Here is a 16,123-nt window from a genome sequence, read left to right on the forward strand (position 1 = left end):
AATAAACTCGATAGAATGTTTCTTTCCCATCAGTAGCTCTCAAATACAGGATCAATTTCAGTAACTGTTACGAACAATCTACAGTCACACAGAATCTTTGTTGCAAGTTATAATCAATCGTAAGGAAGGATCAAACCAGCAGGTTGTAGAGCTTGACTTTCATTATGCCAATTGGATATTCAAATGCAATTAATGGTACCAGCAGGGACTCATGGAAATTCCATGTCATGGAAAATGTGGATTGAAGTACTCACCCCTCTCCCCCCCCCCCACTCCTAACCTAAAGTCCTCAACCTTCCCCCCTTCAAAGCCTCAACAGAGGCGATTCAACACATCATTTCATTTCCCTTTATTCTTTTTTATTGTCCAAGTCAAACATGGAAATTTTTCATCCACACTGGGAATTCATTTCAAAAGGGTGCATCACATGTTTTTTGTATTCACATTAAACATGTGAATTCAATGAGGGACAAATGGTAGACCAAAATGGCAGGACCACGAAGTTGAATGCCTGAATGACTAAAACATGCCTGCGTTGTTCCTGTTCGTGGTGAAATGGTAAACGTAAATAATGGAATGTTAAATTCACAATAATATGCAACCGGAAATACTCAGACAAAGACCTTTGCAGTGAAATGGGTTTTATGGTCCTTGGTCAGGTAGTTCAAGAGAAAATTGTCAGACTGACAAAGAAACAAACAGAATAAATGTATTATTAAAAATAAAATAGAAGTAGATGCTTTCATTGGACTTGCCAAGATTACTACAACTTTAAACAACAAAAACCATTATTTGAAACACGACTTACTACTTTTGAGTTGTTTCCATAGACTCTTTTGGGAATTGTTCACTCATACCACTAAATTACCAACTAACTCGAACTACAGAACTGCAAACTTTATACCTCAACTTTACAAGCCATGTGAACTGATACTACCAATATCACAGGTGACCACAGCCTCACTTAAAACTGCATGTAAATCACAATCAATGCACCAAATAAATGCTTTCCTTTTTATCCCCCTCTATTTGGGTTTAAGGCTCACGGAGGAGCTTGTATATAAATTACATACATGAACGCTGCTTCTATGGCCATGAAAGCAGTAATAAAAGCAACACCTCAAACTGTTATTTCACAATTTTGTGACAATACACCATCGACATATTCATTATGAAGAGTGGTGGAAAGAGTTGGTTTGGGAGGTGTAGGGGGGTTGTTATTCTTGTCTGTGACCAAGGAGTGCTTGGTAGATCAATAATATAATTTACAATGGAAGAGTACTATCCAGAATTACCAGCGATGAATGGGCCAAAAGCCTTGTATAGGCAGCCTTCTCGTGTGTTTGGCACATGATAAAACAATAATAGTGATAACTGCTTAAGGATGCCTCATTTCCCAAGATGATGTACTGGAGAGTTTTTCTATTAACATACAAGGTGTTGTTTTGTTTTGACACTCAGCAATTTAAATGTGATTTTTCAACATCTTTTGTCAATGATACATTCAGAATGTAGTTCATAAGAGTACCAGAAAAAGGAGGAAAGTAGAGTTGTGGGGCAGGGGGTACATAATACACAGAAGACTTTGTAAACTATTTTATCAAACTATTGGGTGGGTGGTTAAAGTGAGACATATAGGACTGTGCAATAAATTTGAAAGTATAAAACAAATGTGTGTAAACTGTACAAAAAATTCACAACTTACATAGTCATCGGTGGAAACATCAAATGCAGCTTCTGTCATATTGCGCTCAGCTTCAAATTCCCTTTGTTTGCTTCCATGGGATGGTGAGTTGTTCCAAGTTGGTCTATCATTATGTTTCGTTGATTCTTCACAATGGTTTGCATTTATCTGTCTTGAAGAAGCTTCAGACCCTGTTGTACAAGAGCACCTATTATTCATCATTCTTCGTCTCTTGAATTCACTTTGAGTTATTCCAGTGGATGAGTTTTGTTCAAAGTCGTTTCCCCCATCTATATAAAAAGAAAAAAAAACAACATGAAGTTCCAAAAACTAGACCAAAATAAAAATGTAAATGGCTTTCATAAACTAGAGTGAAATTAAATGGGTATTTTACATTTCAAATGTCCAATCTGTATGTATGTTATATATATATATATATATATATATATATATATATATATATATATATATATATATATATATATATATATATATATATATATATATATATATATATATATATATATATATATATATATAATAGAGCGAAATGGAGACGGTTGGTCCGCTGTGGCGACCCCTAACGGGAGCAAGCCGAAAGAGGAAGAAGATAGATATATATATATATATATATATATATATATATATATATATATATATATATATATATATATATATATATATATATATAATATACCGGTGTCATAAGAAGCGACCAGGGTTGTGTCAGGAAGGGTATCCGGCATAAAACCTGTGCCAAATCATTATGCGGATCATAACGGATGATCCGCTGTGGCGACCCCCAACGGGAGTAGCCGAAAGAAGAATATATATATATATATATATATATATATATATATATATATATATATATATATATATATATATATATATATATATATATATATATATATATATATATATATATATATATATATATATATATATATATGTATAGTTACGAATTTTGGCCCGTCCGGCGTGCGATCGGCCACGTAACTCGAATCGTGACACGTCGCCCACCGGAACGGACAATTCAGTCGTGACCCTCCGGGAACTACCGCCAGGAGTCAGTCACGGGTGGGGGCTTAACCTCACCACGATCGTGCCAATTGCCCACCCGCGCAGGATAGGGTTGCTCGCCAAATTCGACCTACCTAAGTACCTGCGCGAGTGGTCGACCGGGCGATCGTACCTCGCCGCAGGTCGACCTCGGACACGAACCGCTTAAGCGGCTCGTTCCATGCTGCAGGGATAACCGAGCGGAGTTATCGTCGACCTCAACGATTCAGATTACTTATCGGGTGTTTCAACCCACTATCAATCCCTTACGTGATGCAAGATGGAACTTTCAACGGAGGAAAGGACGCAACGAAACGGGAGACAAGCAAGCACTTTTATTTCACACACATGCACGTATGTACAGCCATGCAAGGATGGGGGGGGCGGGGGGATTGTTGATGCTCAGGATCGAGCTAGGGGAATGCCTGGCTGGCTTGGTCGCTTGTGGAAGCGAAGGTGGCTCAATTCCAACGACGAGACGAGCCCAGCGACCAGCGACGAGATGACACCACACTACAATTCTCAGTTTCACACAGACTCGCGTCTTTTATAGACGGGGGGAGGAGCCTGTATGCAGATTTTAGGATCAAAACGCGATTGGAGGCGAGGCCACGCCACCCTCTATTCAGCCATTGGTGTGGCAAAAGGGGCGTGAGCCTCTTTTGATCCGAATTCCTCTCCCGTAAAGAATCCACATTCATCACGCTTGGAGGCGGGGCCATACCGCCCGACGCTCGCCCATTGGACAGAGGAAAAGGAGCGTGAAGCCTTCCCGATCTGAATTTCTCTCCCGTAAAGGCATTCATTGCACTCGCGGCTTGCCGCGTTCGGCAGCAATCACCGAACGGCTTCGGACAGTACGACGTTCGGTGTTGACCGGTGGTGGGGTCGATGGTTGTGGGAGGAGAAAGGCGAAAGTGGTGGTGGGTTTGCTGTGGTGGTTTGGTGGTTGGCGGGCGTCGTTTGGGAATGGCGGTGAAGCGATGTTTGCGGGATGGAGTTGTGGAGGTAAAGAGGCAAAGGTGGTGGTGTTTGAGTTGTTGGCGGCTTAATGGTCCAAAATAACAATCGAGAAAGAAAAATGGCTAACTCAAAGCGTCGCAGCCCGGATGAATCACACATATTCCCTCTCAACAACAGGTGTGGGCTAACTACACATGAACTTATCGATATATCTCACCTGAGGACCCTTTATGGTGTATTGCGAATTTCCACAGCCGTAACAATATGTATATATATATATATATATATATATATATATATATATATATATATATATATATATATATATATATCTCTCATCCATTGGGACCATACTCTGTGCAGAGTGTTGGTGCTGCCTCAGCAGTCTCCTTGGCTGTTGGGCACAATCCTGGACGGGTTGCCACTCCGACACAGTATACCAGGAAGCTGGCACTCATTTTGCCGACCTCAGAAGAATGCCAGACAGAATCAACCCCACCTGGTATTAATTCGAAAGAAAAGTATGATTTGAACTCAGAACCTAACGATCCCAAGCCCACCACCCCAGTATATATGTATATATATATATATATATATATATATATATACACATATATATATATATATATATATATATATATATATATATATATATATATATATATATATATATATATATATATATATATATATATATATATATATATATATATATATATATATATATATATATGTATATATGTATATATATATATATATATATATATATATATATATGTATATATGTATATATATATATATATATATATATGTATATATATATATATATATATATATATATATATATATATATATATATATATATATATATATATATATGTATATATATATATATATAGTTACGGAATCTGGAAACCATTTGCATTCAACATACAGATGTCCCAAAAGTCAGTTATGTCGTTAAGTATGTGTGGTCAGATCCCCTTCCTTTTGTCTAGTGGGAGAATCAAAGGCATGGGTTGCGATTTCTTTTTAGTTAGGTTATTAAACCTTTACATCCAACTAACCCTCCAACAAGCCATCCAACAACCATCCCATCTGCATGACCCCTCAGCCCATCACGATCCACCACCAACCAGCTGCCTTCTCGCACCCTGACGTGCCAAGGCAAGATCTCGCGGTTCCGGTTTCTCGGCTCCCACGAACGTTGTAACTCTTTCACGACAACCTTTGCAACATTGATACTGTTACTCGTCAAGTATGAACACGCGTGGAAGAGTGGCTGGGGTTTCCCGGCAGGGGCCAAGGCCCCGCCCTGGAAAGGTATGCCGTGGGACCCTGTCCAATCAAAGGCGGACAGCAAGGTGTGTTCACCAAGGCCCCTCCCCGCTGAGGGAGGTCCATAAATTCCCGAGCACTCTCTGAGGCAGGGGTCTTTTTGGGGTCTTGGAGAGTTTTTGGTGGGTCTTTTGAGAGAGTTTTGGAGGGTTTTTGCTGTTACGAAAGGGGTTTTTGCTGTTACGAAGGTCGTCGAACGCGTCTCTGAGCTGGCCCTCTACAAGGAAGGAAAGAGCGACCCCGACCCCCCCTCCGTGGACCCCACTACTCTGCACCCGAGCTCCGCCACGAACCTCGAGTCCCACACGTGTGACTGGGGACCAAACCAGCGACCATTGTCAGGTGCCGCAGCATGGAGTACCCCCTTTCTCCAACGGCCAGGTACCAAACCGTACTCTGACCCCCAGCTTATCTCTCTCCTCAGCTGCGAGGGTCCAATAAAGAACTCTGGGTTTCTTTTCATTTGTGTGTGTGTCTGCGTGTGGGCCCGTCTTTAAGTAGAACTGAATAAGTGTTTTTGGATCATTGTAAATACTTCTTGCATATTTGTGTTAAGTCTTGCTTTGTGTCTTCATTTACTGTTAATAAAACTTGTTAGAAATGTTCCCAGTTTGTTTCCATCCCTTCTTGAATTGGTCCAGCATCGTTCGGATCTGAGTTTAGGCGGGGTTTTATCCCCGATAATCCGTTCATTCCAGCCGGCATGGCTTTGGCAGTTTCCGCTCGGCTGCACCCGAACCGGAGTTGGAAGTTGGAACTCTACTGCAGTCGGTAGAATGACCCGGTTCGAGCAAGATGTGCCGAGGGCGTGGTTTCCCCGGTCGTTGAAATCGCGTAGTTAATTAGGTAAATTGGTTATATACAAATAGACCCTACGCTATGTGGTTGAAATATTGGCGACCACGGTCGGTTAAACGACCCGCCGGCCTACAATTCCGGGGAGTTTGGTGGGAGACGACGCAAGCTTTCCCTACCTAGTGGTCGTTCTCGCCACAGACCCCCAGCCCACAATATGTACATGTATATGCATATATATATATATATATATATATATATATATATATATATATATATATATATATATATATATATATATATATATATATATATATATATATATATATCATCACAACTGTGTAAAATAACCCAAAACAAAATTACAAAGTGAAAACATCAGGCCATCACCTCTTTCAATCCACTCTCAGTGTGTGTGTGTGTGTGTGTGTGTGTGTGTGTGTGTGTGTGTGTGTGTGTGTGTGTGTGTGTGTGTGTGTGTGTGTGTGTGTGTGTGTGTGTGTGTGTGTGTGTGTGTGTGTGTGTGTGTGTGTGTGTGTGTGTGTGTGTGTGTGTGTGTCGTATTTTTTGTGGACTACTGGCTCTGATGTGGAGTGTAATGAACCAAAATGATTGTCATGATCTCCTGGGTGGAGAACGCTAATCAACTACAAATAATCTGGAAGAATTCCCATATTTTAAACAGATGCTATATTAAAGTATATAGAGCAACTTTACAGGTCCTTCCACAGCATGCCATTCTAATGACAAAATAAATAACAAAAATAATGATAACATTGTAACAAAGCATATATTAATTAATATGAATAATAGTAACAACAATAATGAAATATCACTCAGTGATAACTTGGTGAAACGGAACGTACTCCATAGAGAACATACCTCCGCCAGGCTGAATAGTTTACATTTGGTATGCCACTGATGGGTCGGATCTGATTCTGGACCTTAACCAAAATCGAATCGGCTTCTTTTTGTTTCCTAACCAACTCCTCCACCCTGTTTTGTCACAAGTAGACCACAACTTTTAGAGATAACATGATATACATGGTTTTTAGTCCCATCTCTTAATGGTGAAGAATCAGTTAAAAATTAAATAAATCTTGCATCCAGATCTGGATTTGGATCTTCACAAAAAATTGAATGAATTCTTTCAAGTGGCACTCCCAACCTATCCACCAAGTTTTGTGTGAATCCATCCATAACCTTTTGAGATATTGTGCTATATATCATTTTTGGCCCATTCTCGAAATGGTGAAGAATCCCCTGAAAAATTCTCGAATCCGAATCCGGATTCAAATTTTCATCAATATCGAAACAATTGGTCCTTTTCACAAACCCAACCTGACCAGAAAGTTTCATCCGAATCTGTCCTCAAGTTTTTGAGACATCATGCAATATCGTTTTTGCCCCAATCTCTCAATGGTGAAGAATCAGTTTAAAAATAAATATTTCTTGTATCCAGATCTAGATTCGGATCTTCACCAAAATTGAATCAATTCTTCCTTATGGCACTCCCAACCTGTCCACATAGTTTCATGTGAATCCATCCATAACCTTTTTAGATATTGTGCAAAATATCATTTTTGGCCAAATCTCTCGATGGTGAAGAATCAGATAATAAAATTCTCAGATCCGGATCTGGATTTGGAACTTCACCAAATTTAGCGTTGCCGTCCTGGTCCGGTCACCTATCCAGAATATTTTTTTCAAAACTATTGCTTGAAAACTGTGGCCAAAAATCGTGCGACAGACAGACAAACATTACAAACCAACATATTTGGCAATTTTTTTTTTTTCGGCAAGTAATAATAGGTTAGGTGAGGTTAGGTTAGGTTAGCTTGGGTATGGGAGCAGCACGTCGCTGCATCCACTTTCCGTCAGTACTCCAAAGGGCCTTCATCTGGCCATCCCCCAGGCAGATTCCTGCCCCATCCCCATCTCCATCTCCTTGAGATGCCGATCAACCTGCTGCAACCACGAGGCACGTGGTCGTCCCGTTGGTCTTCTCCATTCACGAGGCTCCCTCGCTGAGAGAATCTGGTGAGCAGGATCAGCATCAAGAAATTGAGCCACATGTCTATACAGCCGCAGCTGACACTCACGGACTATACAGGCAACAAATCATATTTGAGTCTGTCTCAGCAACCGCTCGTTGGACACAAAGTATGACCAGCAATAGCCAAGGATTCTCTGATGAGACCTGGTACTGAAGGAGTGAAATCTTCATCTCAGATCCTTTGTCAGAGTCCAAGTCTCACATCTGTAAAGCAAGACTGGAAGCACCAAGGAACTAAAGACTCGGACTTCCGTCCTCCTGCATAGGTACCGACAGCAAGACACCAAATGATAGTGAATCCATGACTCCCCAGGCCCGACCCAGATGTCTAATGACCTCTGGCTCACAACCTGCGGAGACATGAATATCACTGCCAAGGGAAGTGAATCTCTCCGTGAACTCAACATCCTCACCACAAACAGGTACAGACAAGATGGCAGCATCCAAGATGTCACTGAAAGCCTGGATGTTAGTTTTGACACAGGAAACCTGTAATCCGATTCCTCATTCAGTGCCCCAAGGGGCACCTACAAGGACATCCAGGGTTTCTGCAAGGAAAACTGCATCATCTGCAAACTCAATGCAAGAGATCTTAAAATTCCCAAGCGATGCACCGCAGCTTGATCTCTCTGCAGCACTGCAGCACCCCGCGAAGACCAAGAATCCTCCAGAGGGCATCCCGATTCACTGAATCGAACGCTTTGCGGAGATAAACATAAGCTGCGAGCAGCCCCTGCCGAAACTCTGGTCTGCGTTCGGTGAGGACCCGAAGAGCAAGGATACGGTCAATCGTTGACCTCTTTGGTGTAAAGCCTGACTGCTCTGGACGCTGGTGCTCAAGCAGATGGTGGCGAACCCTATCAAGAATTATCCGAGCAAAGACCTTGCCCGGCACTGAGAGCAGCGTCACCCCTCGGTAGTTGTTGCAGTCTTGGCGATCACCCTTCCCTTTCCAGAGAGGGACAACAAGGCCCCTCTTCCAGTCAGTTGTGATGATGCCTGTGTTCCAGGCAGAGCACAGAACAGCATTTCCACCAGCCTTGAGAAGTTCGGCATGGATGCCACAGATCCATGGAGCTTTGCCCCGTTTCAACCGGTTCACCGCAGCCCGTGTTTCCACAAGCGAAGGTGGACCACAGTTGATAGGAGGGTCAGCAACAGGGATTGTAACACCCTTGACGTGGACGTAACACCCTTAACTCGACAGCGGGTGGATCAGCCCGGTACAACCGCTCAAAGTCACCGGCCCAGCGGGCCTACACTTCAGACTCCTCTGTCAAGAGCCCACGACCCTCCGCTCTCACAGCAGCTCACCGAGGGACGGGCTTGGATGAACGCAATGCGCGAATTCCTCTGGAACCACGGGTGATGCTTCCCCCCCTCACAAGTAACGAAGCAGTTTCAGTTCACGCATTCATCCCACACGCCCCAAACCTTCCTTTTCGATGCAGGAAAGGTATTTATTCCCTTCCTACCTGCACCAATGCGCCATCGCCAATCAAGACAACGATCGGCTCACAACACAATTTGAATGTTGGCTTCAAGTCGTTTGGCTCTGAGAACCGTCACGTCAAAACATCACATTACTATCCCTGACCCTGTACTGTTCGCTTTGTTTTCTGCGAAATTATTTATGTGGCTCGTTATGCTTATGGTACTTTCGATGATTCACAAATTATGAATACTTTAAATACTCAACTATTTATTTAAAAAATACAAAAAAAAACATCTACACGGACCTGAAATATAAAGTACGTGCTTCCCCCCTGCTGCTGTTACTAACTACAACGCCATGGCCACTATGCGCTGCGTATACAGAGAGTGGCTTGCTGGTTCGACAGGCTTGAACCTTTTCATGTTTGCCTCATACATTTCGATCCCAAAGAGAACGAGGCATTTTTGTAGTGCTCTGTTAATTGGTGAAGACCACCTGGACCGACGATTCCACCTGATCAAAATATATGCTGCAGTTCGCAAGAAAAACACGCGGATTAAATCGAGGGCCCACTCCGTTGTTCGCCCCCAAATCCCAGTCAATTTCTGGGGAGCGCACGCACAAAAGTAAAGGATGTAAAGTACGAATATCCTTATAAAACACAATAACAGCTGTTGGTTGCATCATTTCTGGGAACGCTGCTTTGCTATGATGAGTGGCCCACATGATCGTATGGTCAGGGCTGGAATTCAGAATGTTGCCATGGTGAAGGCACACAATATCCTCCTCTTTTCAAAGGGCCCTTTTGGATCTTTAATGTCCACCGGTGTGTGCTTGCAGGCAGGATAGCCGGCCATAAAAAACATAACCGCCAGCGAAGGTCGGTGTCTTATGGTCTTATCATGTCTTATGGTGAGCTGTTAGGGGTTGCTGCCATACAGCGAGGAGGAAGGGAAGAGTGAGGAGGGGTGCGGAAGCGAGGAGGGGTGGGGGAGCTAGGAGAGGCAGGGGAGCTAGGAGGGGCAGGGGAGCTAGGAGGGGCGGGGGAGCTAGGAGGGGTGGGGGAGCGAGGAGGGGCGGGGGAACTAGGAGGGGTGGGGGAGCGAGGAGGGGTGGGGGAGCGAGGAGGGGCGGGGGAGCTAGGAGGGATGGGGGAGCGAGGAGGGGCGGTGGAGCTAGGAGGGGCGGGGGAGCGAGGAGGGGCGGGGGAGCGAGGAGGGGCGGGGAAACTAGGAGAACGGGGGAGTGAGGAGGGGCGGGGGAGCTAGGAGGGGCAGGGAGAACTAGGAGGGGCGGGGGAGCTAGTAGGGGCGGGGAAGCGAGGAGGAGCGGGGGAGCGAGGAGGGGCGGGGGAGCTAGGAGAATGAGGGAGCGAGGAGGGGGAGCGAGGAGGGGCGGGGGAGCTAGGAAGGGGTGGGGGAGCTAGGAGGGGCATGGGAGCGAGGAGGGGTGGGGGAGCTAGGAGGAGCGGGGAGCTAGGAGGGGTGGGGGAGCGAGGAGGGGTGGGGAGCGAGGAGGGGTGGGGAGCTAGGAGGGGTGGGGGAGCACGGAGGGGGTAATAACGAGGAAGAGGAAGAGGATAGGGAATGGAGAGGTGGGGGGGTGCAATGCCTCACCAAACGTCGCTATACAATCTGGCAGAGGGGGGGGTGGGAGTCAGGATGGGGAGAGGGGAGGGGAGGGGGAAGTGGGGAGAGGGAGGGGGTTTAGGAGGAGGTCTTTATAAGGGTAGGGGTTCTTGACTTGCGTTTGGTAGTGGGACTTGTGGAGAAGGGGTGGCAGCACAGGATTTAATGAAATGGGGTACATTAAAACAGCACACGGAGACCACCCAGAGATGGCCATGGGGGGGGGGGGAGAGGAGAGGTGGTTTGGGGGAGGAGGTAAGCCTAAGGGGAGTGAGAGGGGAGGCAGCGGAAGGAGAGTGGAAGGCAGCATGATGAGGGGAGGGGAAGGGAATGGCAATAAAACACACATTTTTTTTTTCTCTTTTTGAACAACGTTTTTTTTCCAAGCAGCAACATTTTCTTTCTAACCGTTGGGTTCGATATTGTTGCGGGCCGGGAGTCGGGTAAGTAGACCACTAGGGGGGAAAGCTATCTCGGCTCCCACAAGACTCCCCGGACTTGTAGGTCGTCGCACATGGATAATTCCGTGACGCGGCGGGTCGCTAACCGACCGTGAACACCAATAACTCAAATGCGTGACCTAGGGTCCTCCCGTCTATGGGTTAACCGGGTTGCCAAATTAATCACGTGATTTAATTACTGGGGAACACGCTCTCGGTACGCCTTGTCCGAACCGGATCACTCCACCGGAGAGGATGCAGCCGAGTGACACTGCCAAGGATGTACCAGCTAAAAGGAATGGATCATTGGGAATAAAGTCCTTGAGAAGCTAAGATTCAGACCATGCTGGATCAATGACGGAAATGACAAAAACGAGTTGGGAACATTTCTAATAATAATTTACATACAAGCAAGCGAGGATAAGTTATGTGGTACAGGGAATAGTTTTATTGGGGTGTGTTATGCAGGGAAAGAAAGAAATGTGAGAGGTGCGGCAATATACAAGCAACTTACAAAAGCGGACACAGCAGACTTAACCCGAAATAATAATAATAATAATAATCTTCTGCAATCTTACTTATGTGGACAGGCGCCAGAACAAAAGGCACGCACGCACGCACGCACGCACGCACGCACGCACGCACACACACACATACCCGATGATGAGGCGTTATTGAAACAAGAAGGGAGAGGAGTTGAGGCTACGGTCTCTCGGTACCTTGAACAATTGACTGCCTGAATGCACCACCAATACATTTGGGAGGAATGCTCCGTGGTGCAACACCTCCCCAACAGCTGGCCGCCATCTCTCGCTTCGTGGCAATCCGTGCAAAGCATCGTCCAGAGAATGCGACGAGACCGTTGGGCGTGAAGGGAGGGACTTGGGTGGAGGAGGGTGGAGTCAGCAAGCAATGACGACAGGAGAGCGGAGTCTAGGTGATGACGAAGTTCAGCGCATGCAGAAGGCGAAGAAGGGAAGAGAGAGAACGAATGGCCCCGATCAGACCTTTATAGGCCCCGCGGCGCAGAGCGGGGGGGGGGAGCACCCCGAAGCGACGACGTGTCGTCACCCAAACCGGGCGCTCTGATTGGCCCTGGCCCCCACATGCGGCCCGGCCTCTATGGCCGGAAGTGGCAACATTCCCCTTCAGGCCAGGTGGCCCCACGCCATGAAAATGTCTTGCTCCGACCTCGTGAATTGCCGACACCGAACTCCGTGTCAGGAATTGCCTTGCAAGAACCCCCGGGCCGTGTGCTGACGACCGGCCGAGGGTGGCGTCGGTCCTGCATGCCTGCCCGGGCACCTCCGACCAGCACTGGTCAATGTGCCCGCTCCGTGATGCGCCATGCGGCCTGCGCTGTACAACATGCCACTGCCCGATCGCAGCTTCGCTGGCCGTAGAGGCGAGAAGGTAAGATGTTATGGCAAACCCATGCACAGACGCTAAGATTTGTCCATTCGAGCCCTGCTCTGTACGATAATAAGGTGTCATGAGCTCAGTACGGGTCTGCCTTCGAGCACGTTCCGTACAGTGCACGCGGATCCGCCATGGCCCACATGGTCAGCGCACGATAATAAGGTGTCACAAGCTAAGCACGGGTCTGCATTCGAGCACGTTCCATACAGTGCGTGCGGATTCGCCATGGCCCACGTGGTCAGCGCTTGCATTCGCCCGATTCTGATATCGTGTGCGCGGGGCGAAACCCGATCGATATAATTAGTCCAGAAATGGGTTGAAAAGTATGCGCCACCCATCTCGTGCACAACGTGGCGTGGTTGTCGTTTTTATTTTATCGGCCTCTGCTGATGTAGCTATTGGCACCAAGCAACAAGCCACGCTCTTGCGGATATTGGGTCATTTGCTTCTGTGTTGTGAAAAACACCATCCGTGCAGCCTCTTTATATTAAGAGATATTCATTCATATGCCTTTTCATTGCAAATGGCAATCTCATCCCAGATCATCGGAAGCTCGAGCCGATCATCTTGAGCTGCCGAGCATACTGTTTAACTTTCTGCAAAAGTTGGGTTGAGGGATCGCTTGAGGACGGGAGCTCTACGCTGTGAATGCTCGCGCGGTGCGTGGCGGCCTTTTTATGCCCCTCCCCTGCAGAAGTTATTCTGAGGGTATTGCGGTTTCCTCGCAGCCACGGCACGTGCTGCGTGTGTTGAATGTAAATTCGGATTTACCTCAGAAATAAGCAGAAAAGAAGAGTATAAATGAAGTTAGTGGTGCAAGCAAACCTAGCTATGAGATCCCTGCAACGCACGTCTCATTTGACCCACTAGACAAAAGGGAAGGGGCTATCGAAGCGTATGTTAATGGAATAACTGTCTTGGGACCACTATATTTTGGATGCCATCGCCTTGGAGGCATGTGGTTTCCATAACTGCAACAATATAAAACTGGGTAGGGACATTTAAACACCATCCTATATACCTGGCAAAGGCCTGCCTGCATGCATGCTTGCACACGCAGTGACCTTTGCACCCCTCTGGTCGGCTCACTCCAAATCTGATTCGTGCATGCTACACCATGGGGAAGCAGATTTAAATTAATTTCTGATCCATACTTTCCTTAATAGTTCAATTAACAGAGGAGGAGGGTTGGGAGAGAGAGAGGGAGAGGGTGGGGCGGAGAGAGAGAGAGAGAGAGAGAGAGAGAGAGAGAGAGAGAGAGAGAGAGAGAGAGAGAGAGAGAGAGAGAGAGAGAGAGAGAGAGAGAGAGAGAGAGAGAGAGAGAGAGAGAGAAAGGGGTGGGAGAGAGAGGGAGAGAGGGGAGGGAAGAGGAGAGGGGGTTTCCAGCATATGGGACATCCAGTTTAACCTCCATCCGAGACACGGCACACACATTGATGAATCACCCTGTCTATAAAACACCAAAATGACAGTTTATAGCTGGGTCAGGATTTGCACCCATGCTAGACAGCTTAGAACAAGCTTGCATACCACTCAGCCATCCTGCCGTGATGTGGAAATTCATTGATTTATAACAACTGAAAACATTTTTTACTCATTGTAATCATCTAATGTATTGTTATGTTTGTGGGGTAGATGTAGGAACTTCAGAGTAAAGGTAGTATTGTACAGAGTAGCATTGTCCATGGACGAGCAGGAGACATCTCAATGTAATTAAGTGGGGAAAACTGTCAGCTTAAGTTGTTACGTGTCACCACACGGAGGACAGTGCTGTGTTAATTAGATAGGGTTTAAGGATAATTTTTCCCAGTTTGTGATTGCCCCGTGTGATCTTTTCCTACGTTTTTGCATTTACAAGACCGGCGATAAAAAGGAATCACGTCCTTAAAACAACAACCGAACCGAACCGAACGTTCCAGGCAGGCAACCCCCCCCCACCTCCAGGAATGACAACTAGAAAACCACGCCCCTGGGGTGGATGATGGATGGGTGTGAGGTTTCAAGGTTCGGGGAGAGGATAGTTGTGTGAGGTAAGCTATTGGAGGAAAAAGGATCGAGCTCGCTGGCTTTCTATCGACACGGTGAAGAAGGCTGCATGATTCTCGTGTTCGTGCTGAGGTGAATTTGTTTGCGTGCTGCAGTAAAACGCTAGCCATTGACTGTTCAGCTGAGTCGTGAAGAGTGTACGTTTCTGACAAGGGAAGAAGAACGTGCCTCATGGCCTTATCACGGGGCCTCAGAAATCATCTCGTTGTGTGGTTGATGAGGAAGGTGGGTGATCGTGGTGAACAGACCTGGTGCAAGAGATAAACGGTCAGCATATTCGCTTGTGAAAAGAAGCTGCACGGCAGTTTCTGAGCCCTGGTGTTGAAAATCACCGCCCGAAAGAAAAAGTCTTTGCGTTCCTCACGCTCCACTTCGTCTTTGCGTCCCTCATGCTCCGCTTCGTCTTTGCGTCCCTCACGCTCCGCTTCGTCTTTGCATTCCTCACGCTCCGCTTCGTCTTTGCGTCCCTCACGCTCCGCTTCGTCTTTGCGTCCCTCACGCTCCGCTTCGTCTTTGCGTCCCTCACGCTCCGCTTTGTCTTTGCGTCCCTCACGCTCCGCTTTGTCTTTGCGTCCCTCATGCTCCGCTTCGTCTTTGCGTCCCTCACGCTCCGCTTCGTCTTTGCGTCCCTCACGCTCCACTTCGTCTTTGTGTCCCTCATGCTCCGTCTCTTATTTGCGTCCCTCACGCTCCACTTCGTCTTTGCGTACCTCACGCTCTGTCCCTTCTTTGCGTGCTTCACTCTCCGCCTCCTCTTTGCGTTACTCACGCTCCGCTTCCTCTTTGCGTCCCTCACGCTCCGCTTCGTCTTTGCGTCCCTCATGCTCTGTCCCTTCTTTGCATGCCTCACGTGACACCTCCTCTTCGTGGTTCTCACCCTCTGCGTGCCTCACGCTCTGCCTCCTCTTTGCGTGCCTCACGCTCTGCCTCCTCTTTGCGTGCCTCACTCTCCGCCTCCTCTTTGCGTTACTCACGCTCCGCCTCCTCTTTGCGTTACTCATGCTCCGCTTCGTCTTTCCTCACCTTCACGAGCCTTCTCTTCTTTTGCAGCTGCTTGCTGTTGTTTAGCAAAAGCCATTAGTTTCTTTCCCTTCAGTCTAAGCCACCCGCCTCGCTCAATCCACTTGCCAATCTCCATGGCAGATGGATGAGCAGTCAATTTGCACCTAGATGACAACCACAGCACTGTGGCTTATGTGTAGTCTTCCTCATCTGCTGTTTCTGTGTTTTTGTTTCTGTGTTTTGTTCTGTGTTTTT

At 46.6% G+C, this 16,123-nt stretch overlaps 1 protein-coding gene across 6 annotated transcripts in view; it reads right to left on the reverse strand.

The window, feature by feature from the left end:
• LOC147029674 (protein mono-ADP-ribosyltransferase PARP14-like) overlaps positions 1 to 16,123 on the reverse strand; it is a 111,091-nt gene that overhangs the window by 35,988 nt on the left and 58,980 nt on the right. For 5 of the 6 annotated variants that reach the window (XM_085872880.1, XM_085872877.1, XM_085872878.1 and 2 more), the window contains one exon: positions 1,706 to 1,974. In XM_085872880.1, the coding sequence (XP_085729006.1) occupies positions 1,706 to 1,974 (269 nt within the window). The remainder of the gene's footprint in view (positions 1 to 1,705; positions 1,975 to 16,123) is intronic. The other variant, XM_085872882.1, reaches the window with a different exon arrangement.

The sequence above is a fragment of the Eptatretus burgeri genome, chromosome 3 (assembly GCF_056783735.1).
Source record: "Eptatretus burgeri isolate ZD-2024b chromosome 3, Ebu_testis_v1, whole genome shotgun sequence".
NCBI classification, from domain to species: domain Eukaryota; kingdom Metazoa; phylum Chordata; class Myxini; order Myxiniformes; family Myxinidae; genus Eptatretus; species Eptatretus burgeri.